Source organism: Phocoena phocoena, chromosome 1 (assembly GCF_963924675.1).
Source record: "Phocoena phocoena chromosome 1, mPhoPho1.1, whole genome shotgun sequence".
Classification (NCBI taxonomy): Eukaryota; Metazoa; Chordata; class Mammalia; order Artiodactyla; family Phocoenidae; genus Phocoena; species Phocoena phocoena.
In genome coordinates, this window is record NC_089219.1 from 75,972,717 (window position 1) to 75,998,847 (window position 26,131).

Below are 26,131 nucleotides of genomic sequence, written 5' to 3' on the forward strand. Positions count from 1 at the left end.
AACTCTGTATACTTAATGAAGACTATATATATTCAAGGAATTTTAGAATTTCAGAACCAAAAGAGGCACTGTATATAATCTATACACAAATATATTTTAGATATCTAAATAAAGTAGATTAACACATTGTCAGTAACAAAATTTATTTTTTACGTTATTTCTTATTGGAAAACTGTGTTCTTTTAAAATACTTCTAATTAACTTATCTAAAATACATTTTAGATATATAAAAAGTATATAAAAATAGAAAGAGATATTTTATATAAATGTAGTTTTCTAGTATGCTAAATGAATAATTAATTTCAAGAGTAAGTAATCAATTCATGAAAGCCTAAGAAAGAAAATTTGTTCTCTTATTAATCTACATGAAGTAGCTAGAGAAAGTTAGAAATTAGAGGGAAATAAATACGAAATGATTAGAATGAATTTTCACAACAGTATACGAAGACTTGAATCCAGTTCAGATAAAAGTATTCAGATAGTGGTATGTGTAGCGCTGCCAACTGTGTCCCAAGTGTTTATAGTTGTATTATTAAAAAATGTTGCTTATCATATAGAGTCTTAACTCATACCATTACTTCGTTTTAGTCAGTGGCAGTACTGTAAAATCAGTAGCAGGGCTGTTTTAACATTTTATTAGCACACTGGGCATTTTAACTTAGAAGGTTCCATTGTATATTACTCACATCAAACCTGTTTAAAAATCCTACTCTCATTTTAAGCAAAATTTCCTGCAGTAAAATTTTTGAAGGAGTTTTACAATTTTGATATTAGAATTTTTGGAATTATTTTGTTATGAGTAATTCATTATTTAATAAAAGTAAACCAATTATCATTTGAACATTAACTCTTGAAATCAGAACATACAATGTATTAACCAAGAGGAACATAAAAACAGAAGTTTAAATATAGTTACCTCACCTGCCTGCCAGGGTAACCACGTGAACCAATATTACCAGTGAATCCTGGAATCCCCTAAAATGAAAAATAATAAAACAGTACAACAAAGTCAAAAGAAACCCAAGGAAACAAAATTGGTGCATTCATAATACCCAAGTTTGGAAAGAATATTTTTTCCATATAAAAATACTAAGGGTCCTGCACATTGCTTATCTGATTGAAGTCATCTATTTAAAATGAAAATGAGATAAAATGGCTAAAAAAAATAAACACATTACATTAGGGACCTAAATGAGACATTGATTATTAGTAATGATAAATCTAGGGTGGAAAAATCCAGTGATACATAACCTTTAAAAAACATATTAGAGAAAGAGTTGGTACGTTTCATAATAACCAGTATCTTTATGGATTTAACTCCTTCTTGTCTCAGTCATCCTGCAACTCTCCTTAACTATTGGAGCATGAGCTCCAGAAGATAAGTAAATGGATATTAAGTGGTAAATATCTGTATCATGACATAGGTCTATCTAAATATTCACACAGCAACTTTGGATGGGAAATTCATTTTGCACTGACAACTTTGTATGCCTGATTTAAAACAAGGATTGCTCAAGGAAGGCTGATATATGGAGTCTCAAAGGCATAAGAAAGGAAACTTGCTGCAGAACTGTGTGGAAAAGTGAGAAGAAATACCTCCACTCGCTGTTACTTTCTTCCATTGATATATGATTCATTCATCATTCATTCAGTTTATTCAAAGTTTAGGTCTGTTAAATTTTGTCAACCAAGGAAATACCAGAAGAATATGTGTTGAGCTGTCTTTACTTAACCAAAAATGGTGACAGCAGTGATAAACTTCATAGATTCTTTATTATGTAAAATTCATTTCCGGTTTGTTGTTTGGAAAAGAGATAATAAAAGACACTAGCTCTTTTGCCCCTCTGATCTGAAGTATACAGAAGAGTGTTACCTCCGGTTTAACAATAGAAATACTTTGAAATTCCTAAAATTTGGAAAATCTAGAGAAAAAACAGACCAAGAAAAAGGCAAATGGAGCATCACAGTGGAAAGTTTTTACCCTCCCATTCCATTAGACTTGTAGGCTCCTAATTTGTCCTTCTCTCCACTTTTCTCAGAATCCATCTCTCAGTTTTGTTTTCTCTCATTTCTCCCTGTTGTCTCCCACTTCCTTCCCTTGCTCCAACAATTATCATTTACTTAGCACTTTTTTTTTTTTTTTTTTGGTACGCGGGCCTCTCACCGTTGTGGCCTCTCCCGTCGCGGAGCACCGGCTCCGGACTCGCAGGCTCAGCGGCCATGGCTCACGGGCCCAGCCGCTCCGTGGCATGTGGGATCCTCCCGGATTGGGGCACGAACCCGTGTCCCCTGCATCGGCAGGCGGACTCCCAACCACTGCGCCACCAGGGAAGCCCTACTTAGCACTTTTTTATGTGCCAATGCTAAGCCACCACTTTACGTCTACTTTACATCTATGAGATAGATACTATTTTCTCCATTTTACATTTGAAGAAACTAAGATACAGAGAAGTTATGAAACCTGCCCAAGATGGCACAGTGAGTAAGTAGCAGAGCCTAGATGTGAACTCAGACAACCTGACAAAAGTTGTCACGTGTGTGTATGCACACACATATATATACATGTGCACACATACATACATATATACATATACATACAGACACCTATACATATATATGGCAATGAACAACTTAACAGAATGTGAATAAACAGTTGCCTTCTGAGAAGTAACAAAAAATTTTCATCTACACGTAGAGAGATTATATCCTATAAATTTCAGAAACCATATTTATGTACTAGATATTACCTTATTAATATTATATATAATACATATTTTATTCCTATAACAGCGTTTATTGAGCACCTATCATGTGCCAAAATTCAAGAATTTTATATGTATTATCTTATTTAATCTGCTCAAACCCTATAAGGTAGATACCATTATCCCTATTTTACAGATGCGAAAAGTAAGACATGAAGTGTTTGTCACCAGTGGGAAGTCACTCAGCTAGTAATTAGAAAGCCAGAATTTAAATCAGCAAGTCTAACTCCAGAGACCACCATTCAAGGCTGCCTCCCTAGTATAGGTTTGAAGGGCAAATCACTTAAAGTACTACTCTAGGGAAAGCCCTCTAATTATGAGACTTGCTTCAGTCTATTTACAACTGCTTCCTTTATTCCCCATCCATTTCTAAAACACACAGGCCTATATCCAGACATCCACAAAACTTTATACTTGGTTATGCCAATAGAAAAGACTGAAATAAATTTAAAAGGCTGTTTTCATTCTGTAGGTTCTGGCTAATGCCAATCACCATCCCTTTCATTAGTTTCCTAGCCAACTTAGGTTAACTGACCTCAACTAAAAAGCAATCTGTTATAAGATATAAATGAAATCTGATTTTGAACGGATTTCCATAGAGGGTGTTAAGATAACATGTAGAGATATAACACATTCCAGCTGCACAGAGAAATACACAAGAGGACACCACTGGATGATTAAATCCTGCTCTACTGGAATAACAGTAAACAAAGTCAACGAGTAAGCTTTCAGCAGTCTTATGTGGCACAAACATATTCTAAGCCAACCACACCCTAAAATCACTTGGACAACCAGAGTAGCTCAAAAGAAACTCAAAACAAAGCACTATACCTCAATTCACTCTGCATTTAAAAAATGGCTCACTTAAATCTGTAGATCGAATGGAGGAATTCAGACACAAAGTTATATCCCTACCCCTGGAAAAATCAGGAATAGTAACCCTGCCCCAATCCCACTTCTCACTCTGAGAATTAAAGCACACGCTCTGAGTCAGTCAGACTTCACTGACAGTCCCAGCACTGCCAGCATGGGTCCTCCCTATCTCTTAGTTTTTTTCATTAGTAAAATACAATAATAATATCTAGGTCACAGGATTATTGCGTAGAGAAAAGAGAACAATGTGTAAAAATATATTTAAAAGCAGGGGTAACTGCAATAATGCTTAGTGTTGTGGAGTATTAAATGAGTTAACATATGGAAATATTAAATAAATAATTATACTACTCGAACTTCCAGTTAACAGTACTACAGCTTGGCAACTAATAAAGACTCCGTAATGAAAGCTCTTATTACTAGAGCTTGCCCCGATGATATAATTACTTTCCTAAGTGTTTGCTGGCCAGTTTATAGATATCTACAAATTTTCCAGAAGGGAATGTCTCCTAGGTAATTAGTTACATTCCTCTTAATGTCCACAGTGTTTCCACGGTGAAAATGCAAAATGATTTTAGTTGTTCCTCACAGTTATCACCAATTTTGTCTTTTTACTTCTGGAAATAAATAAAATAGAAAGAACTGATTCCAATAATACATTTTCCAACCTTTAAAACTGATTTCAGACTCTTCTCAAAAGCATACCACCCTCAGAACAATGACACGTATACTAACAGAACTAGGTTATAGAACAGTTGCGAGTAAACTGGTCAGTACTGACAAATGGTCAATTTTTCACTTACTTGTGATGTGTCAGGTTTTCTTCATTGAAATCTACACAGAATTTCTGCCAAAGCAGTATTCTAGGGATTTTCTTTTCCTCCCCGGGAACTAATCTCTCCTGCCCTTCTGATTTTTTTTTCCCATAAATGCTCAAATGCTTTTCAGCACTCATATGATCTTCAGGAAACTGAGATTTTACTTGCTACAGATACATATATTGCTTGCCATGTCTAGTAATTAGCAATCTTGAAAAATTGTGCCTCAGGGACTGAATAGAGTATATTGTCCCTCTTACATGAATAAAAGAGAAAACTGGCTTTATTTCTTCATTTATCTTTCCCTCAGGGATAATCCATCACTTTTCTTTCTGGAGCTCCCTTTAGGGTTTCCTGAGGCTCTTTGCTAAATCTCCAATAACGATTTGTCACCTTAGTTAGTATCTAATCTCCTACACTTTTCACTGATTTATTCATACTGGCCTAGTATATATTCTATTGAAAACAAGAGATATGACTTTATTTCTTCCTATGACATAATGATACATTATTTTATGGTGGGAGAGAGAAGGAATAACATGATCAAAAACTAAATAGTTCCCGAACTATTTTGACTTTTACATATATGTGTATATGTAGAATGGACAACAAACAGCAGATGTGCCATTCTAATTTGGATTGTTATTAAAATTTATTTGCATTCCTTCATGCAATGGTAGGGAACTAACAGCTGTGGATAGACTTTGGGAAACAGGAAAGCCCCTGAAACGTACAAAAAAATCAGTGCATATATGTGTGTGCATATGAGTGTGTGTGCATGCATGGATAATCCGCGGACAGGATACACAGCATTTATGAGATTCTCACAGTGGTTTATGAACAACGGAAGTTTAAGACTGCTGCAGCATGTTAGGCAGACAGTGAAAGTCAGTCTAAGATATGAAAAAAACCCACAAGATTTAATAATAAATTAGAAGTTTTTCCTGTACTAAACAGAGTAAAAAGCATTAAGAAAAATTGAAAGAGTTACACAGGGGAAAATAATCTCTCAATGGAGTTCCCTACCGTATGTCTTTTTCACTGGAGAAGATGCAAGTCTTATAAAGGAAGAATACTTACTTGTTCACCTCGGAGTCCTGGGAGCCCTGGATGTCCTTTGAGACCCTGCAAGGGTAAAGGTGAAGACATACTATGAAAAGTAACCCCATTTGAGCCAAATAACTAACCACAGTTGTCTTTCATCCCAACTTTTGGTTTTCCCATTAATACAAATGTAATTCCTACTAATCTGTTTCTTATTAAGTGTAATCTTTTAAATTTAATAAAAATTTAATTTTTATTAAATAATAAATTCGCATTAGTAATTCTTAATTAATTTGGAGTGTAATTTGAATGATTTGTTATCAACTAAAATGGTTACATAGTACTGAATTTTAAAAAGCAGGATCTTTTATAAAAGGCTGGCATCTAGCAATGGATCTGCTAAATTTTGCTTAAGCTTTTTAAAAGTTGGTTTTAGTTCATTAATGCTGAAACAGAATGCCCTAAGGCATAATCTGTTTGTAATTATTGAAAAACTGGCAGTTTCAGGCAGTTTCTCTAATCTAAAACATTGTCATAACATTCTATGAATGAGGGAATAAAAAGAGGCTGCTCACAGGTCCATCTGTCTAAGAAATCAGTAACAAATGTTTTATACCAATCATACCTCAATTAAAAAACAGAAATTAGTAACAAAAAATTTTCCAAATAAGAACCAAAATCAAATCTTAATTTCTATCACTAACACCCAAAGATATAAAAGAGATAATAACTTTTATCCTCTAGAAAGATATTCTATGAGCGAAAGAAAGGAAGCTAAAAGAAAGGAAAGGAAAAAAGAAATAAAGGACCCTTTGGAGCATATTTGTACAGCTCTAATCAACAATCAGTAAATCAACCTGCTGTTTACTAGATTTTGGTGTATATAAAAGAACAAGAAAAAGTTCCTTTTTAAAAGAACCTTTTAGGATTTTAAGCAAACCTCAAAAACCTGAAATAAATTATAGTTAGCTTACAAATATCAGAAACTTCAAATTAATGTACTGCAAACTGAAGATAAGTTTTGGGAGTTTTAAGATATAGAGTAACAGAGTGAAAAGAGTCACTCAGGATTAAACCCTGTCACGGAGGGTTTATGAACTTGGATTAATGAATTAGAGAAGGAAATGATACTCTGGGACAATGGGGAAATTAGAAGAGGTACCTATTTGAAAAATAAGGAAATGATTTAAGCAGGTTTTGAGGTGATAAACTTAAAACAAAAGTAAATGTTTAAGTAGAGAGGTCTCTTGGGAACCAGAGAGAAGACCAGAAATGTAAGAAGGAAAGTTGGAGACAAAAATTTTTGTGTTATCTGTATATGTAAGCAAATTTGTAACAAGGGAATAACAGAAGAAAAAGCAAGAGGGCAGAGGAACTGCCCTGTCCTCTGCGAGCTCTGTTCTTTCATGATTAGGCTATTAGAGATCAGAGACGTGGCCGTGAGAAAGGAGGGGGAAAAAGGAACGAAGGCACAAAGCAATTTCACTGAGCCACTATGTACCAGACATTGCACCAGCCACTTCCAAATACCTCACCTAATTCTATGGCAATCCTGTGAAGTAGGTATCTTCCTCATTTTTACAGGTGAGAAAACTGAGCTCTGAGAAATTAAATGATATGACCAAAGTCATGTAGGTAGTAAGGTGGAATCATGTCAGTTTGACAGTTAGATTTATCAAGAATTGAGTAACCTGCCCTTCTGTTTACTTAATATGCCTATATTTGTCTCAGACTCAAATGCAGGCTGTCCTCATTCTCATCAAATGTTCAAACATTAACTTTAGACAACCAAGACAAATCAACAAAAGGAATTATATATCATAAATCATGGTATTATTAAAGTTACACATTTACCACTTGCATCTTATATACCCACAATTTCACTGAGTTTATATATTTTTTAAGATAGCTAAAGACCAGCCTAATTACAAAATAGAAGACGTACATTGTTCTCAGTTGTCCAAATGTTACACAAGATTCTCCAAATAAAATATCCACAAAGCTAAGTTTTTTCACTTTTAATAACGGGAAATAAGAAATGTCCTCAGCACTAAGATAGTGGTGGTGGCTCCCTCGGATGAGGCAGCAGCTCTAGAAGGATGGAGTTCCTAAGAGAGTGTCAGGAAGATGAGAAATGAGGAACCAGGGCGAGAGGTACACAGGTAGAGAAACTCTCCGCCATGGGCCTAGTTCCTTTTCTTTTTTATTAAAAACTGTGCTTATAGGGGCTTCCCTGGTGGAGCAGTGGTTGGGAGTCCGTCTGCCGATGCAGGGGGCGCGGGTTCGTGCCCCGGTCCGGGAAGATCCCGTGTGCCGCGGAGCGGCTGGGCCCGTGAGCTGTGGCTGCTGGGCCTGCGAGCTGTGGCTGCTGGGCCTGCGCGTCCGGAGCCAGTGCTCCGCAGCGGGAGAGGCCGCAGCAGTGAGGGGCCCGCGTACCAGAAACAAACAAACAAACAAACAAAAAACAACTGTGCTTATATATTTACTTACTTGTTTTTATGTCTGTGTACTGCTGAGTCTAGCTAGCTACATGCTTCCCTTTCTTTGGCCACTATCTGTTTCTCTGACCAGAGTTTCTTCCCTCGCCAGCCCTGGTGAAACAGAATGCAGTGGTGCTACAACTTCTTTAGCTTACTTTCCCTGAAGCAGTTTATAACAGTGAACTAGACATGTTGATCATAATATCCTCTGAATGTACAACTTCCTCTGGAGAGGTTCTTCCTCATCCACAGACTCTAATATAAAGGCAGCACCAAATAGTCATGAGCTCCCTCCTACTCCACCTCAGCCCCAGGAGATGGCATTCAACCTAAGGGAAGCCAATATGAAGTCCGGCCAGTAGCCTATGAGGCCACTTGGAATGGAGAGTTTTGCCTAAACAGGGTGAAGCTGGGCCAATCAAATTCTTTTTTAAATTAAGTTCAACAGGAAGGAAGGAAGGAAGGAAAGGAAGGAGGGAGGGAGGATTGATTCAGGTACTCAGCTGAAGCTGGAAAGACTGACAAAGAAAGGATAAGAGGAAGAGAAGAAAGCCAAAGTATGAGTAAAAAATTTAGAGTAAGCAGAAACTGTGCTGAGAAAGAAAGTTTTTGTCAGAGGAAAAGTCAGATAACACAAAAGGGCAGATGCAGAGAGAGGAGATGAGTAGCAGTGCTAATAGAAAAGTACAGTAAAAGATCCACAAACTAATGTTGCTAGATACTCAGAGCTGCTTTGAATCAGTGCCCGCCCCCGTGAGGCTGTCATATTACAGTACCATTTTTAGATTCCATGGGTCCCTGATTTCCCTTAATGCTGTAGAGAGGATTGAAATAATTCTCTCTTCCTTGGGATAGCCTAAGTCTCCATTCTTTGCCATCAAAAGAGCTGAAGTGAAACAAAATGGTTTTGGTTTGGTTTGGTTTACTACTACTAATAATGAAAAGACCAAGCACACTGAGCTCTAGATCCAGTTTTGCCACTAAATAGCTATATCATGAGTTTCAAAGTCTTCATCTGTAAAATGACAGCAATGAATTAAACTACTGCTAAATCTCCTTTTAATTGCCAGCATTCTGCAATTAGTTGAATCTGTTAAAGTCACTACTTTTTTTTTCACCTTTCATTGAATGAAAAACAAAGGCATTTATAAGAGTCAATTCAGGCTTTGAGGCATTGGAAGAATTCAAATAACACTGATGTATCACTGAGGTACGTATCAGAAAAAAACAGATTCAGGCTCCCATGGGCATATGACCTGAAACAAAGATGGGGACTCTGGGATGAGCAGAATGGAAAGAGAATGGGTCAGGTAAGGAGGCTATTATGAGAGTCTAGGAGAAACATGATTATACATTAGATTTGAGGGCAGAGTTAGAGATGATATATATGCCCCTTAAAGAGTTTAAACTTAAGCTCCTGAACTATTTTATTCAATGTGGTATCCCCAGTGTCTAGAACATAGTAAGTGCTTGTTAATTAATTGATGGAAAGATTTGGATGAATAAATGAATTGATGTAAAGACTTAGAGGAATCTGAGGGTTACTTGGGGGAAAATAGATTCTAAGTATTCAATATGATATCTCCATTCTCTTAATATTGAAATGAAAGGCAATAAGTGGGAGAAAAAATATCTTGTTATTTTTCAATGTAATAATATGTTACTGTAATATACTGGAGTTAGCACCACTATTGTATAAAAGCCTCCATTTATTCCCTAATTTGTGACTACAGGTCTCATTTGTTTTCTACTTAAATACTAGTCTGTAATATTTTTTAAAAACAAAGGGAATAAGTTCCTGGGAAGAATGCCTACATTCAAGCTTTGGCATAGCTCCAATCTAAGGACGTGACACTTTATTTTTAATTTTTTTTTAAATTTTTTGGCCACACTGCACAGCATGTGTAATCTTAGTTCCCCAACCAGGGATCAAACCCACGCTCCCTGAATTGGAAGCACGGAGTCTTAACCACTGGGCCACCAGGGAAGTCTCCCTGACACTTTACTTTTAAAAATTTGTTTATATTGTAGTCTTTTGAAAATACTATTTGAGTCATTATTCTTCCTATACTCACATAGGAAAAATAACAAAAAAGGCCGAGTAACTAACAATGCATGATTTTCCTCTGATAAATATACTGAAACTGATGTAAACACATTTCTTAAGGAATGCCAATAGAAAAATGTACAAGTTCTGTTTTAGAACAGATTAAAAACTCATTATAATGAGTTATAGGGTTGTTTCAACTTTTGTTGTGATGTAAATTTGCCTTGCCAAGAATTCCAGTAATAAAAAGGGTTTAGAATCTAATTTTAATATAGAGATATTAATTTTAATACTTATTGTAACAACAATTTAAACCCTAACAAATACGTTATCAACAGGTGACCACACAGGACCAAAAAAAAAAGAGAGATACAATTGAATCAAAATCAGAAATAATAAGGGATGGAAAAGAAACAAACTTCAAATATATACCTGAACTACCCCCAAGTAATTAAAATTTGGATACATAAATGTTTATCCATAAGGAAAATAGTGGTACCATTTACATATAGGGCCATCCTTGCTTTGCACAGTACTAGAGGACCATGAAACTGACCATATAAGCTGAAACCATGCCAAGCAATCTTAATAATGGGAAAAATTGCAATTGTTCTGTGACCTTTAAAAATTTTTGTCAAAATGTTTAAAAGTCTCACTGTCAGTTACCTTTGTATAGGGAAATAAAAAATATGCTAAGTATTAGTTTACTACAGTGTAATTTAAAACATTAGAAACAGTGAGAAATTAAAGTTCCATTTCTTAGAAAAAATTTATGAAGAGTAGTTTGAATAGTGCTTTTCTTGTATAAATAACCATACAGAGCAAGCATATATTCTATGTTTTGGCAAACTGTCATACTCCTTTCTAAGTGTGGGTCAGCTTCCAACATTCCATCCTTTGCACTTTCAATGTCATGAAATAGCTCCAAGAGTTCTTCTAACGTGAAGTTTTTTTGCTGTTGTAACCTCCTCTGGGATGTGTCTATCCTATTCATCACAACCCTTTCCTCTTATGTCAAAAAATTTGCCTTAAACAAAAATAATAAAAACAAGTTCGCCGCTACCAAGTTCCTCTGTCTGCATATGTAGAGTCTCTCAAATGGCAGCAGTGCCCCAGGATCAGCTATTTCTTCTATAACTCCATTTATATTTGATTCTAATTTCAATTTCTGTGTTATCACTATTTCTTTATTTCATTGTACTTTTCATCTTTGTTGACCAGTTACTTTTTTTGATTATCCATTTGTGTAAAATGCCACATGAGTTTATCAGAGAGAAGGAAGCAAAAGACAGCTACACACTCTGCGGTCTGTGCATGAACTAACAGATGTGTCGTGTACAATCATCAACAGATTCTGAATGAAATGTGACCGATCACTGATCTTGATGCACATTTACTATTTATGTAGTGACTTGTAAGCTGAAGAGCCAGTAGCAAAGTTTATACTTTACACAGCTAATCACAGTGTGATTAATCTGAACCATGTTGGTGGGAGACTGGTGTTATTAAACCGTGTTAAGTGAAATTTGTCTATATTGGAACCATGCAAAGTGAGGAATGCTTGTATATATGTATTGAAAAGATTCTCGATGATATAATCTCTATGTTGTCAACTTCATATATAAATAGTTTTCTTCTTTTAACAGTTCTTTCCCCCACTAAATGCGAAGGACTTATATTCACTGAGATAAAGATTTTTTCCTACAGGGCTCCCCTGGTGGTGCAATGGTTGAGAATCTGCCTGCCAATGCAGGGGACATGGGTTCGAGCCCTGGTCTGGGAAGATCCCATAGGCCGCGGAGCAACTAGACCCGTGAGCCACAACTACTGAGCCTGCGCGTCTGGAGCTTGTGCTCCGCAGCAAGAGAGGCCGCGACAGTGAAAGGCCCGCGCACTGCGATGAAGAGTGGCCCTCTGCTTGCCGCAACCAGAAGAAAGCTCACACATGGAAACGAAGACCCAACACTGCCAGAAATTAATTAATTAATTAAATTTAAAATAAAAAATTCTGAGATTTAAAAAAAAAAAAAAGATTTTTCCTACATATGAGAAAGTATCCCCTATGGCATAAGACAACTTCTCTATTACCACTCTGCTTTTCTATCTTGGGCCTCCTTACATAAACTTTAGGTTTCAGAAAGGTAGGAGCATTTGTCTGTAGAATCCACAAAAATGCCAAAGAAATTCCGGAGACTAAATGATTTGCCTCTGGCACTCTCCTTCTTAAAATCCTTCAGTAGCTCTCTACCATATGATAAATGCTTTACCATGGCATACAAGTTCCTTTATAATTTGACCCCTGAATGTCCCTCAAACTTTCTCTCCTGACACCTCCTACATAACACTCCATAATCCCAAAACAAGGAACTGCTCTTGCCTCCAAGCCTTGGTTTATGTCATCATCTGTGTGTAAACAGCATACATGTCTACTAACTATAGTATCATTAGGATAACTTGCATCCTCAAGATGCAGCTCAGGGGCTTCCCTGGTGGCGCAGTGGTTGAGAGTCCGCCTGCTGATGCAGGGGACATGGGTTTGTGCTGTGGTCCCGGAAGATCCCACATGCCGCAGAGCGGCTGGGCCCGTGAGCCATGGCCGCTGGGCCTGTGCATCCGGAGCCTGTGCTCTGCAACGGGAGAGGCCACAACGGTGAGAGGCCCACGTACCGCAAAAAAAAAAAAAAGAAAAAGAAAAGATGCAGCTCAGATGTTGCCTCTTTCCCTGTTCTCTAAAAACTCCCCCACCTCCACTGCCAAGAAGTTTAGGGATCCCTCAGCCGTTGCTATAAAAATTTCACATCTTAATCATTGCACTTGTTATAGCATAATATACTTTTAGTGATTTACTTTAGTAACTATTTCCTTTTTTAGATGGTAGGCTACTTGAAGGCAGGAACTACACCTTGTTTACCAATACTGGTTTCCTGAATGAACCATAGGACAAAAGGATGTGATTAAAACAACTGCAGCATTCCAGAGTTAGTGACAAATTTTATCTCAAAACTACTCTTTTGGTTGAAGCAACTTCCTTGTAACTTTTGCTTCTGTCTAGTCTCAGGAAGCTGAGGCAAAGGTGGGCTAACCTTATACATGATCATGTGAAAGGCAACATCACTGAGACATTAGTAGCAGATTAACTAGTTCTACTCACCCTACCTAAACAGGATGAAGGGTGTTTGGAGCCAGAGGACCAAGGCAAAATAAGACAGGTGAGAAGGGTCACTGACTTGAGAAGCAGCCCTTGAGGAGGAAAATAACCACTAGCACCGGGTGAAAGGGCACAGTCAATTAAACTTACCAGCAGCAATGTTCATTCACTACTAATATGTGCTTGCTATGTACCATTCACTGGGCTGAAATACCACAGTGCAAAAATATAGACCTTGCACTTAAGGACTGCTAAATCACTCATATATTTCCCTTTAGGCCACTGCTACTGCACTGTTATCTGAAAGCCAGTATTAAATTGTCCTCTTCTGTAATGTAATAATAGCAGTCCTTTACAGATCAGGTGATTCCAAGTATCTAATAACATCTGTCAAACACTACAGGACTCATACGTCAGCAATGCCTTGAGGAATACAAAGGTTTGTAGCCATGTTTTGGTCAAAATAACCAGGGAAACCTATGGCAAACTAGAGAAACAGTGGCAAGACGCCCATAGCTGATTGAAAAAGAAGGCTTAAGCAAGAATTCAGAATGAGATAAAAAAAAAAAAAATCAACAACCATGACTATGTAAGTACTACTTGAGGTAAGGCAATAAAGTTCCTGAAGTTTTAAGAATAGGGAGTTTAACTGTTTTCAAAAAATTAAATAGAAGAATGATCCCAGGTAACTGGAGAGATTAAAGAGAATTAAATTAGAGAATGAATACCACACAGACCTCTCTATTCTACCCACCTCCCCTTCTTCTTGGAACATACTTCCCTCACGCACACAACAGACTCCTACCCACCTCTGTCCCAAACTCCTCACAATATTGACCAATTAACCTACATTAATTAGTACTCAGTTTTTTATTGTTTGTTTGTTTTTTTGCTGTACGCGGGCCTCTCACTGTTGTGGCCTCTCCTGTTGCGGAGCACAGGCTCCGGATGCGCAGGCTCAGCGGCCATGGCTCATGGGCCCAGCCGCTCCGCGGCATGTGGGATCTTCCCGGCCCGGGGCACGAACCCGTGTCTCCTGCATCGGCAGGCAGACTCTCAACCACTGCGCCACCAGGGAAGCCCCAGTACTCAGTTTTTACCTTGGCCCCCTCAACTCTAGTTGTAGTCCTTCTCAACTAGTTCTTGTGGAGAAAAACAGTATGACACTAATTCTCAAAATGGTGCTAAATGACCGATAACAGCTTTTTCTGAGGACACAGACATTTTTTTTTAAAACCTTCTGGGAACTGAAATACTTTCAGCCAAATGAATTTATCGTTAATGTTAGGATGTCAATCAGAAGAGGAAAATATCTTTGGATGAAGGAATATTTTCCAAGTCCCACAGAGTACACCACTTTGGTAGCCACGGGCTTGCCTGTGAGGGAGTTCAGTATGTGTTGTCTCGTTCTTAGCTTCCCCTTCCATTAGTGGAAACGGCAGAGGGCAGAGTAGATGGTCACAGTGGTGACAGCACAGCCCCTAAGCAGCAGCTTTTATGTTAGACTTTCAGTACTAAGACTGAACTGCAAACCAAGCCAAGGAAAACGTAGCTCTGCAGATTTTTACAGGAATATTGCACAGGTGAGAAGACGATCTATAGCGTTAACTATGGAACATAAGAATTCCCCTTATTTCTTTCTCCGGGCATGGATTTTATTTTTATTGTTGTTCTCATCAACATTCAGTATTGCTGTACTTCCTTAGTACTGTCCTTGCTTTAAATAGATTATGAAAAGCTGTATAGGTTTTGAGTGACTGATAAATCATAATGCATTCCACTTGATTTTTTCAGCTCTTTCCCTTCCAACTTTATAAAGATGTTAACTGTGTACCTCCTATGTAATGGAAAGATGTTTTTAACTGAAATAATTCCATCAAACTAGAATAAGAATTCACACTGATTTATAATTATTACTAAAAGTATAGTGGTTGAATTTTTTGACATTCAGAAAAATATTGCCATACATTATTCACAATAATCTGTTTTAAAATGTGTGCCTATTTCACAATTGTTCTGAGTTATACCTTCATGCTAAGATGTGCTTAACTGCTCTCATCTGGCTTATCCTCTCGATCCCAGAAAAATTTCTTCAATTGAAATTGCTGTTAATGTTCTTACAATTTTAAAAAGCAGACTTCCAACAGTAATGTAGCAACTGATCAGCTATATTTAAAAACCAATTTAAAAATTCATCTGGAGTCCAAGCTCAGAATTATGACTCTTGTGTTCCAACCAACACAGCATGTACTCTGGATCTAACTTATCTGATTTTTGGCACAAATTTAGACATTTAGTGGGAAGTGAAAACGTACTTCAGTTCCTAGGTAAATAAGAGTTATATTAAGGTGGCTAAGTTGAGGCAATGTAACCAGTCAATCTGGGGAAACACACAGCTTGTTAAAGTGGTAATACTGGTTTTTTTAAAAAAAGTCAAGGTGTGAATATTGATTTCAGATTTTTTAAAAGAAAAAATTCAAGGGCCCTTCCTTATGAAAACCCCTGATTTCATTCTTATCTGTCCCTCTTCAGAGAAAAGCACTTCTTTTTAATATGCATGATTTTATACTTTTATATAAATACAATGTTTCACTGTTCAGTAAAGCATAAATTTCTGTAAGTTGTTTTGATAATGTATTTTTGCATGTTGTTGAACTTTATATATATTATACTATATGAATGCTTTGAGGCTATTTCTTTTGTCAATGTTATATTTTTGAGATTTACACATGTTGCCATAAATAGGTAGATTTAGTTTGTTCATTTTAGCTGCTGCATACTGTTACATTTTATGAATCTATCAAAATATATCCTTTTAAAATTTAAATATATTGGGGTTTCTACTGTTTTGTTTTCATAAACAATGCTGCAAGTAACATTTTAAATTTTCTTCTTGTGTATGTGTGTTAGAGAGTTTCTCTAAGATAGATACATATGAGCAGAATTGCTAAGTGTTAGGCAGTGTGCATCTTCACCTTTCCTAGACATGGCAAATCGTGCTCCAAAGTGGTTGTTCCAGTTCCATCAGCAGTAAATGAGAATTCCTGTTGTATCTCATCTGGCCAAAAGTAGGTATTTTCAGACTTTAGATATTTGACAATTGTGAAATGATACCTCATTGTTTTAATTTCATTTCCTTTATTCCTAGTAAGGTTAAATATCTTTTCACATATTAAGTGACCAATGGATTTGCTGTTTTGTGAACTGCCCATTTTTCTATTGGGTTATTGATTTCTGTGCAATCTTTACATGTTCTGGATGCTAGTTCTTTGTTAGTTACATATGTTACAAATATTTTTTCCCAGTCTGTGGCTTGTATTTTCACTATTTGTGTTGTACCTTGTTGTGAAAAAAAAAAAGCCTTATTTTTAATATGGTAAATTTTTTAATCTTTAAAAAAACGTCAAGGGGTGAGAGATAAAAGGAAAAAGACAGAAGCGAACTAAAAAATCTACTGAAGAGTGAATAAAAATATTGCTGCTGATTTACTTGCTTTGTTATTTCTATCTCAATATTACTTCTAGTTTTCAGAACATTTTATATTAATCTTCCATTTATTTATCTCAACAGTTTCCATGAGTTGTCAGTATTTCTACACACAACTTTCTTGCAGCCACTTCAAAGACTACTTAAAGAATTGTAATATTTCCAGATACTTCCAGAGAAAAGGAATAATGATGTCATTATTACCCATCATCCAAAACTATATTTGTTCCCTTGGCTTTCAGGAAAAAACAAAATTTTACTTTCTCTTGCATTCATGCTTGAGGTAGTCAGAAGTAATCAAACTCACATATAACAAATATTGGCATAATGAACTAATATATGGGGAAACAGTATTTGAAGTTATTAAGAGCACAGTCATGTCAAAGATGCCTGGATTTGAGTCCTAACTCTGTCAGTTAATAATCATGTGGCCTTGGGTAAATGCCTTAAACATTTTATACCTCAATTAACTTATTTATGACACACTGAACATACTATCTGTCTCAATGGGTTGTTTTTAAGATACAGCGTTCAGCAGATAGACTATAATATTACACATAAGAAAGGAGCTGTTAATATTTACCGTAATAGTTATAATAATAATTCAAAAATAGTTTGATAGATAAAATATGTAATAAACTTCATATTAATCAAATCCCAAGTACCTTATTCATCTTTTATAGTAAGCACAGACTGTTAAAAGCACAGTGGATTCAGTATCAGCAAGTATTATCTCTTGATCCTGCTGTAACTCTGAGTGACCCTGAGCGATTCTCTTAACCTCTCTGGGCTTATCTTAGATTTATCACTTACAGAATGAATACCTTAAGTTCTTGTCTTGACCTTAAGAATTCATGTAGCATTTTAGGGGTAGAACTGAAAGGATGAAGGAATAGGAGTCCCTAGGTCATAACTAATAGGAACTTTTATTCTAGGTACTCCTAGAATGGATCCTGTTTGCAGGAAGTAACTCTGAGAATGACCTAGGTGGTTCAAAAAATGAACCAAAATTAGTAAACTCCATAAATAATCAGTCTGGTCCTTCTGCCTTTCATACAAACCACAGGAACAGAAAGAGTCTACCAAGCTCATTGTGAGAGTATTTCTACTGCACATTCGTATAAAAGTAAGACATGCACGTAGATAGTGTGATGGAAACTTGTTCCAAGCCTGCTACGTGGAGAATTAGTTTAGGTTTAGATTGAGCCCCTATGTATGTTTCCTGCAATACTTGTTTTTTAAAAATCTATATACAGTTTCCATTATTAGACACACTCTGAAAAGAGGGAAAGCATTCTCAGAAAAACTACAAAATCATCTCAAATATTAACACTGTTTTGAACTACTATCAAAGCATAGTGAACCGTGGATGCTTCATTTATCAGAAAGTAATTTGGTTTCTAAATACTTTCGACCAAACCTTCTCTAGAGAAAATTCAGCTATAGTTGCTAATTGATAACATAGCAAGATCCCTGACTTCTACAGTGTCTGTTTCTACTCGTTAACAACACAAGCCAGATTTTAAAAGTTTAAAAAACTGTGTAAGAGAAAGGAAGTCTGTGAAAGATATGCATCCATGACCCAGTTTGTTTAACTTAATGCTATTTCACTTTACTAGACTTATACAGACCAAAAATAATATATTCTCAATATTTTAAAATATCGATGGGCCAAGGCTCATATAATATGTGCATAAGTCCTTGGAAGATAATATCTTCTGCTTTAAGTAAGTAAAACTTCAAAGTTAAAAATGATAATCTGCTCTAATAGTTAAAATCAGTCTTTTAAAATGTTCTCTATAATATTTCTTTATATACTCCTCTACGCAATCACGACTCAAGCTTTATTTATCAATAATTTTTCCCTTTCTGGAACGCTAATTTCATGAACCATGGGCATTATTAACCTTGGAAAGTAATGATTAGTTTGTTTTTCTCTCATACACAGTGGCATTCTTCAGGATGCAATAGCTGTATATTTAATATCAAATACAATTTATTAAGGTAATTTTCATATTATGAGATTTTCTTTGTTTGATGCGATTCATTAGTACAGTTTCCTCAGAGGTACACTTAGCAGTCAGAGGTATACTAAGTAGCATTAATCAGACAGATTCATGACTGTATGTCAAGACCAATTCTGGTAGGAACGATCACTCTGCAGTTTCATGGAAGCAACCAACAACCTCAAAGGAGTTGTCAGATTCTAAGTACTATCTAGGATGAAGACTAGTCTAAATGCCATAAGAATAATGGTGTGGTATGGTCATGGGAGGAAAAATACTCCATGAGATCAAAACCTTTTTAATCAATTTACAATTGTGCCCTGTAGAAGGGATTATGAAGGGAAGCAAACAAGGTCAGGATCCTTTCCAAAACCAGATAAATAGCTGATGGTTAACAGTTATTAACGGCTTGCTATTTTTCTGACACTCTATTGCATGGATTATCCCATGCCATGTTCCCAACAGCTCCCTGTGAAGTGGGTAGTATTATCTTCATATTTTACACATGAGGGAACTAAAGCTTAGGTTAAGCAACCTGCCCAAGGTCGACAGGACCTAGAAAATGGCAGATAGAATTTGAACAAATTAACCAGAGCCAGAAAACCATCTCCATTCTAAATCTCCCAAAAGGAAAAGAATATGACACACTAAGACACCAACAGAGCTCATTATGAAGTGTATTTAGGCACCCATATCAAGTCAAATACTGCCCTCCAATATTTTGGGGCCTTTAATACCTTAGACAGAAATTTTGTATCTTCTTCATCCCTTGTAGAAAATCAACAACTCAGCGTTTGAGAAAAAGACAAGCTGAATATATTGAGAAGAATTTACACTTGTGTTAATTCAGGAAACTGCACAGCATATTTTATGAAATAATTATAGCAGCTGTGTTACTATTCCTTTTTACCCGAGAAAAGGCCAACTCATATGCATATGACTACTATTTTTTACAAGCTATCCCCAACCCTCACTTCTACTCTATTTATGCTTCAGGCCTCACATTCATGTATATATCATGGCAGAGCTTATTATTTCCTAATAAAATTAGAAACTGTTTAAAAAAAAGCCAAGTATTTTACCTACATCCAAATGTACCTCACTTTGGATATATAAAAGTTACAATGTGACTTCAAAGTTTTAGAAGTAAGTTATTGCCCTAATAAAAAAAGAGAACTCCAAAATTCTATCAGTGACTTTCTCCTACATGTGAATTTTGTCCCCATCATTATCTGAAGGGTTTTCTTTTATTTTTCTTAAGACCCTGTCTTTGGTGGGCACCACTTCCCTAGATTAGGACAGCACCCTAATTCCTATTGCTGAAGAAAAGAATTTAAAACATTGACTTTGGGCTCAACTTCAGAATGAGATCTTAGGAGCTGAGGAGCACCCAGATCCACATGGCACCCAAATACATCAAAGTAAAACGACATCTTACCTTAACACCTTGCATACCAGGGGGCCCCATGAATCCAGAAAGACCTTGATCACCCTAAGAACAAAACACAAACAGAGGTTTAATATTATGGAAGAGAATTGAAAATTATAATTTCCTTGCTGCAGGTTTTCATCTTGGACGTCCAGATCTTACTGCACTCATTTCTGATCTCCTCTATCTGGCTCAAGGTCCACCTCGTTTCTGGGACTGTTCGAGACCTTTTCTGAGGCTCCCGGCCCTTATCTCTTCTAGTGTTGATTACCTGGACAGTACTTCCCCACCTCTAAGGCCCTGCTTCTTTTTCTCTGATGTCCTTCTCTCTAGGAATATCCTTACTTCCCAAATTCTCATCTTTCCCAAAGTTTACCGTGCTTTAAAAATGTAAAGGAATCTACTTAAAAATTCTACCAGTGCTTTGTGAGGCAGCTGTGGACAGCTCAGGCCTGCCCTTCTAGGTGAGGACCTGCAGCCTGATGGGACTCCCACGTGGAACCTCATGGCACGGTGGCGGGGTGGGAGGCAGGACTGGGCTCTCGTCATGCACCAGGGAAAGGGGCACTTCCGTTTCTGGGGCTGCAGTGAAAATTTATTGGGAGGACCGTGTGTTTGACTTCACAGACCCAACTTTGCAAATTAGGGCCTTCTGTCCCCACACCCCAACCCCTTCCCCCAAATGTGATGAAGGCCTGCGAGCAGGGTAGGAAGGAGAAATTATACCAGTGAGGGGGAAGGAGTGTCTGTGGTGGGTAGAATGGACAACGACATAGAGGAGGCTGTGTGAATTGACAAGGATGAAACATGTCAAAGTGGAATGGGGGTATAATCTTAAACCAGTTTACTCGTGGTACACTTGTCCTTTGCCTCTGTTCCTTTCCCTTCTCCTGCTGTGGCAAAGTTATTGTGCATGAAAAAAAGTATGTTCTTTGAAAGAGAAAAAGAGTACTTAGTTAATAACCCTAAATAAACTCGTTAATGACTGTTTAGGCAATATTTAATTTTCAGTGTATTGTCTACTTTAATATTAAACAATCAGAAGGGAAAAGGATGTTTCTGATTAACTATAAAGTGCTTTTCCATATGTTTAATATTTTAATGTTTTTTTGCTCAGTGTTTTATTAGGATGGCTTCCATTTGTTATGGGATGATGGGTTTATACATTTCTTTTTGACACTTATTTCTCTGATAGAAGGAAAAGAAAACTGTACTAGGAAACAGGAGACTGGAGGCTCATCTTCTACTAGCTCTAATCAAGGGTAGATCACTTGATTTCCCTTCAAAGTTTCTCCATCTGAAAAGTGAGAATAATAATATCACACTCGTCTTGTGGGAAAGGAAAACTTACCACTATTTAAAAGTTATCTTCGTTTGACATTGAGGCCCCACAAGAAACACTTAGGTGTGCTCTATGAGAGATGTTACGTACTGGATATTACATGCAGAAGGACTAGAATCTGCATTGCTTTTATTGTTTCATTATTGATTATATATTTATTGTAAAAATACCTAAATGTTTAAAAATAAAATTCAACTGTTTCCCAATCCCCCAATACTCATACCAATTTAATGTTTGTATTTTATTTATTTGTATTTATATTGTATATGTATAAATATCCTGTCTCTTCAGTAAATTTGAACCTAATTGTATGTAAATATAATTTCTGAGAAATCGTTTTTAAATGTTACCATTTTAAAAATATCTCATTTTGAAAGTTGGATTTCACTTAAAGCTCAATGAAAACATTCTATTAAATCCTATATCTTACCATTTCTTCTATATAGTATTGACCACAGTTAGTATACGAGTAACTCAAAAAGTTAAAAAAAAAAACCCACTGACATACTTCCAAGTCACAACTCGCAGGCTGAATCACCCTGTATTTTATACAGATACTGTACACATACTGAACCACCCTATATTTTGTACAGAGAAGCCACAAGGGAAGATAAAAATAAGCATCTGATAAAATCTGAATGCGTAATTTGGGAAGTTTATTTAAAGCAGTCACCAAAAGACAGTGGATGTCTAATTTCTAAATTTTAAGAAATCAAATGTTTTATATTTAGAGATTTTTAAAGATGGCATTTATGTTTCTCAGATTGCAGAATTTTTTTCCTTGTAATAATTAAGGAACCAATGAAAATACTGTTTCTAATGATAAACTTCCATTCCTTTTCTAAATTATTTAGATTCAGTGAACTCAGTTCCAACACAGCAATGAAATTCTTACAGTTCTAGATTAAATTTGAGGATTTAATTACTAGTATAAAATCCATTAATGTGATGTAATTTTTCTTATGTTTACAAGAGTTTCTGTAAGCCAATTAAAGGATAAGATTTCAACCCAGTAACCACAAAAATTATTCAGGGATTTTAAAAGTTTGTGAATGTACACTACATAAACAAAAACATCCTATAATTGTATCACATTCATCAAGTGCATGTCTAAATAAAGCTTCCCAGATATATACCTAAATACTTGACTTGTATTCATCCTCACTGGAAAACAATATCTTCCTCTTAATAAAGATTTTCACTGCTATCTTTACTTTGAAACATTAGTTTCTTTTTATCTAAATGTGTATGTGTATTTGAGCGCATTATGATAAAATAAAAAGCATACTGTACTGAAAGTCAGAAAACTTAGATACATCATTAATTCATCTACTTGCTATCCACTTAAATTCTATGAATCTTGTTTTCTCAGCTGGAAAAAAGATCATGATGACCGCCTCCCTCACTGTTACTGTGGTACTTAAACAAGATAAGTATGTAGAACTATTCTAGAAATAAAGGTGTAAAATGGCATTAGAATTTACAATGGCATCCATACTAACAGCAACATTTTTGAGGTTAGGACCAAAAGTAACTTGTTCTAATTTTTTGCCCCATCTGTTCCTAGTTCACAGGTAGCACAAGGGCATGACAAAGTAGACACTCAAAAAAATTAATGGTATGATTTAAAGTGAAAAGTTGGGCTGATAATACTGTTTATTTGATTCTTCAAATATTTCTTCCTTCATTAAAATCCAATAGTTATCTATATATTCTGTCTGAAATCAAGCAAAATCTACATTTTAAAAAGATAAAAATGATTTTTAAAAGCTTGAAATATATCACCATGATTTTATTTCATGGACGAATAATTACCTTTTCTCCAGAAACAGCATGACCTGGGGAAAAACCTGGATCTCCTTTGGGGCCCTAAATAAAACAGTTATAAAACACTTGATGAAACATAAACTACATATATCATACTTCTTTGGTTGTATGCATTGGCAGATGCTACACACATTATATGGTATTGAATAAAATTACGTATTTGAAATTGAGATGTACAAGGATCATTTATCTTTTTAGTGTATATTTCACTTACCCTTAATTTTAAATGTTGAGAAGATTCCTAGAAATTCCCCAGACATACCTGATTTTTCTAATCAATAAAGTTATACTACGATTGAAACATCTTTTTTTTTATAGGTAACTGTCACTTTTACTTTTTAAATTAATTTTTATTGGAGTATAGTTGCTTTACAATGTTGTGTTAGCTTCTACTGCACAGCAAAATGAATCATCCATACATATACACATATCCCCCCCTTTTGGATTTCCCTCCCATTTAGGTCACCACAGTGCATTAAGTAGAGTTCCCTGTGCTATACAGTATGTTCCCCTCAGTTGTCTATTTTATACATAGTATCAATAGTGTATATGTATCAATCCCAATCTCCCAATTCCTCCTACCCCACCCCTTTCCCCCTTCATATCCATACATATCCATACATGGACCTAGAGGGTGTCATACAGAGTGAAGTAAGTCAGAAAAAGAAAAGCAAATATTGTATATTAACGCATATATGTGGAATCTAGGAAAATGGTATAGATGACCTTATTTGCAAAGCAGAAATAGAGACACAGACGTAGAGGACAATGAAACATCCTTCTTCAAGGGAACTACATAAAGGCTCTATTAACTTTTCCATTTTTGTGACATATTGAGTTATAATTCCTATTTTAGCATGGGAAACTAGTTTTTAGTAAAATAAAACTGCTTATAATAATTCTCAAAATTTTAAAACATCATTCCAAGTTTAAATATTTTCCAAAATCTTGCAATGTACATGCATTACTTTTATAATAAAATAAAAAAACCTCTAACTGCCCAAATTCTTTTTATTCTGTTATAAAAAGGTATTTTTCATACTTGGGAATCATTATCTTTTATATATCAAGAGAAATATGACATTAGGTTTCAACTAAAATTTTTTGGTACAATAGTAAAGTATTCTTTCTTTCTTATTATGCATATTAGCAAAATATCTCCTTTTCTATTTCATGATTCATGAAATACAGAATTGAGATTCTTTATCATTCAAATTCTGACTTCATTGCCATTCTTAGCTAATAATAATTTTCCATTTCTAAATCTTATTTTCACCCTATGGTAAGTAGGGAAACAGTCATGTCTTCCTTCACATATTCAGGGATACTTTTTTTTTTTTTCATTCCACAGATATTTATTGAACAACTTCCTGAACACATAGGGATGAACAAAACAGGCAAGTTATCTGTCCTCTTTAGGCTAACATTCCAGTGTGAGAGAAAAAAATAAAGAATAAATGGAATTTTTTTTTTTTTTTTTTTTTTGCGTTACGGGGGCCTCTCACTGTTGTGGCCCCTCCTGTCGCGGAGCACAGGCTCCGGACGCGCAGGCTCAGCGGCCATGTCTCACGGGCCCAGCCGCTCTGCAGCATGTGGGATCCTTCCAGACTGGGGCACGAACCCGTGTCTCCTGCATCGGTAGGCGGACTCTCAACCACTGAGCCACCAGGGAAGCCCTAAATGGAAATTTTTAAAAATACAATTTCTTGTATAGATAAGTGTCAGGAAGAAAGCAGCAGCTGGGGAAGGGAACTGTGGCCAGCCGGGACACAGAGGACTCTTTTCTTGGGTGCAGTGGGAGGAACCGTCCCTGAGAAAGTGATCTGACCAGAGAATTGAAAGAGGTAAGGAAGGGAGTTGTAAATATATCTAAAGGGAGATCACTAAGAGCATCCCCAGCAGAGAAAAGAGTAAGTGCAAAGGCCTGAGGTTTGTCTGAGAAACAGCTGGTTGCCCGATGTAACAGGTGCTAAGTGGAGAGAAGCAGGTGTGCACTTCAGAGACAAAAGCGGCCAGTACACAAAAAGAATTATAGAGCCTTATTTGTGGTTTGGCTTTTACTCAGATCTGTCTTCACTTTTAACAAGATACCACTGGCTGTAGTGTTGAACAGACATTATGGGGGTTCCAAACTCAGAATACATATTGAAGGCAGAGCGGACATAATTTCCAGGACGAGAAGTGAGAAAGACAGATTGGCATCAAGTCCACGTACAATAGGAAAACAACAAAGATGGAAAAGATTGGGGAGAACGGTAGGACTGGATGACAGCTGTAGTTCTCTCTCAGACATGTTAAAAGTAAGGTGTCTCTTAGACTTCTAAGTGGAGATACTGTGTGTGCTGTTGGACGCTGAGGCTGGATATCAAAAGTCACCAGAATATAAATTGTATCTGAAACCATGGTAAAGGGTGAGACTACTGAGAAAAAGTGTAAATATAGAGAAAAGAAGAGGAAGGAGGGTGGTTCACTAAGTATGTTTTAATATTTAGAAATTGGAGGAGGAAAGACAGCAAGAGAGAATGAGGTGACATAGCATGTAAGTTGAAAGGCAAACAAGGTGATTGTGGAGCCTCCAAGTGTAGAGAAGACATTTTCAGAATGAAGGCACGGCCAACTGTGTGTGTCCACTACTGCTGAAAAAATAAGTCATGTGAGGAGAGGCTGCTGGGAGAGATGGAGGTGGTTGGTGACTTTGATAGGTGCCATATCAGTGGAGTGGTTAAGAAGAACACATGAAGGTCATGGGTGGTAAGACAGGAGCTTTGAGTAGCAAGGCAAGTAGAGAAATAAGAGTACACCACATCTCAGGAGAAAGAAGATGTGAGTTCTAAGAGAGGGCTTAGGCTTTTAAAATTTTTTGTCAAGA

General features: G+C 36.3%; 1 protein-coding gene across 1 annotated transcript in view; it reads right to left on the bottom strand.

Annotated features, from left to right (window-relative positions):
• The window catches only part of COL24A1 (collagen type XXIV alpha 1 chain), a 368,100-nt gene that overhangs the window by 315,381 nt on the left and 26,588 nt on the right, over window positions 1-26,131 (bottom strand). The window contains exons 5-8 of the mRNA XM_065887776.1: window positions 23,251-23,304; window positions 20,103-20,156; window positions 5,534-5,578; window positions 922-975 (exon numbers count right to left, since the gene is read on the bottom strand). Of these exons, the coding sequence (XP_065743848.1) occupies window positions 922-975; window positions 5,534-5,578; window positions 20,103-20,156; window positions 23,251-23,304 (207 nt within the window). The remainder of the gene's footprint in view (window positions 1-921; window positions 976-5,533; window positions 5,579-20,102; window positions 20,157-23,250; window positions 23,305-26,131) is intronic.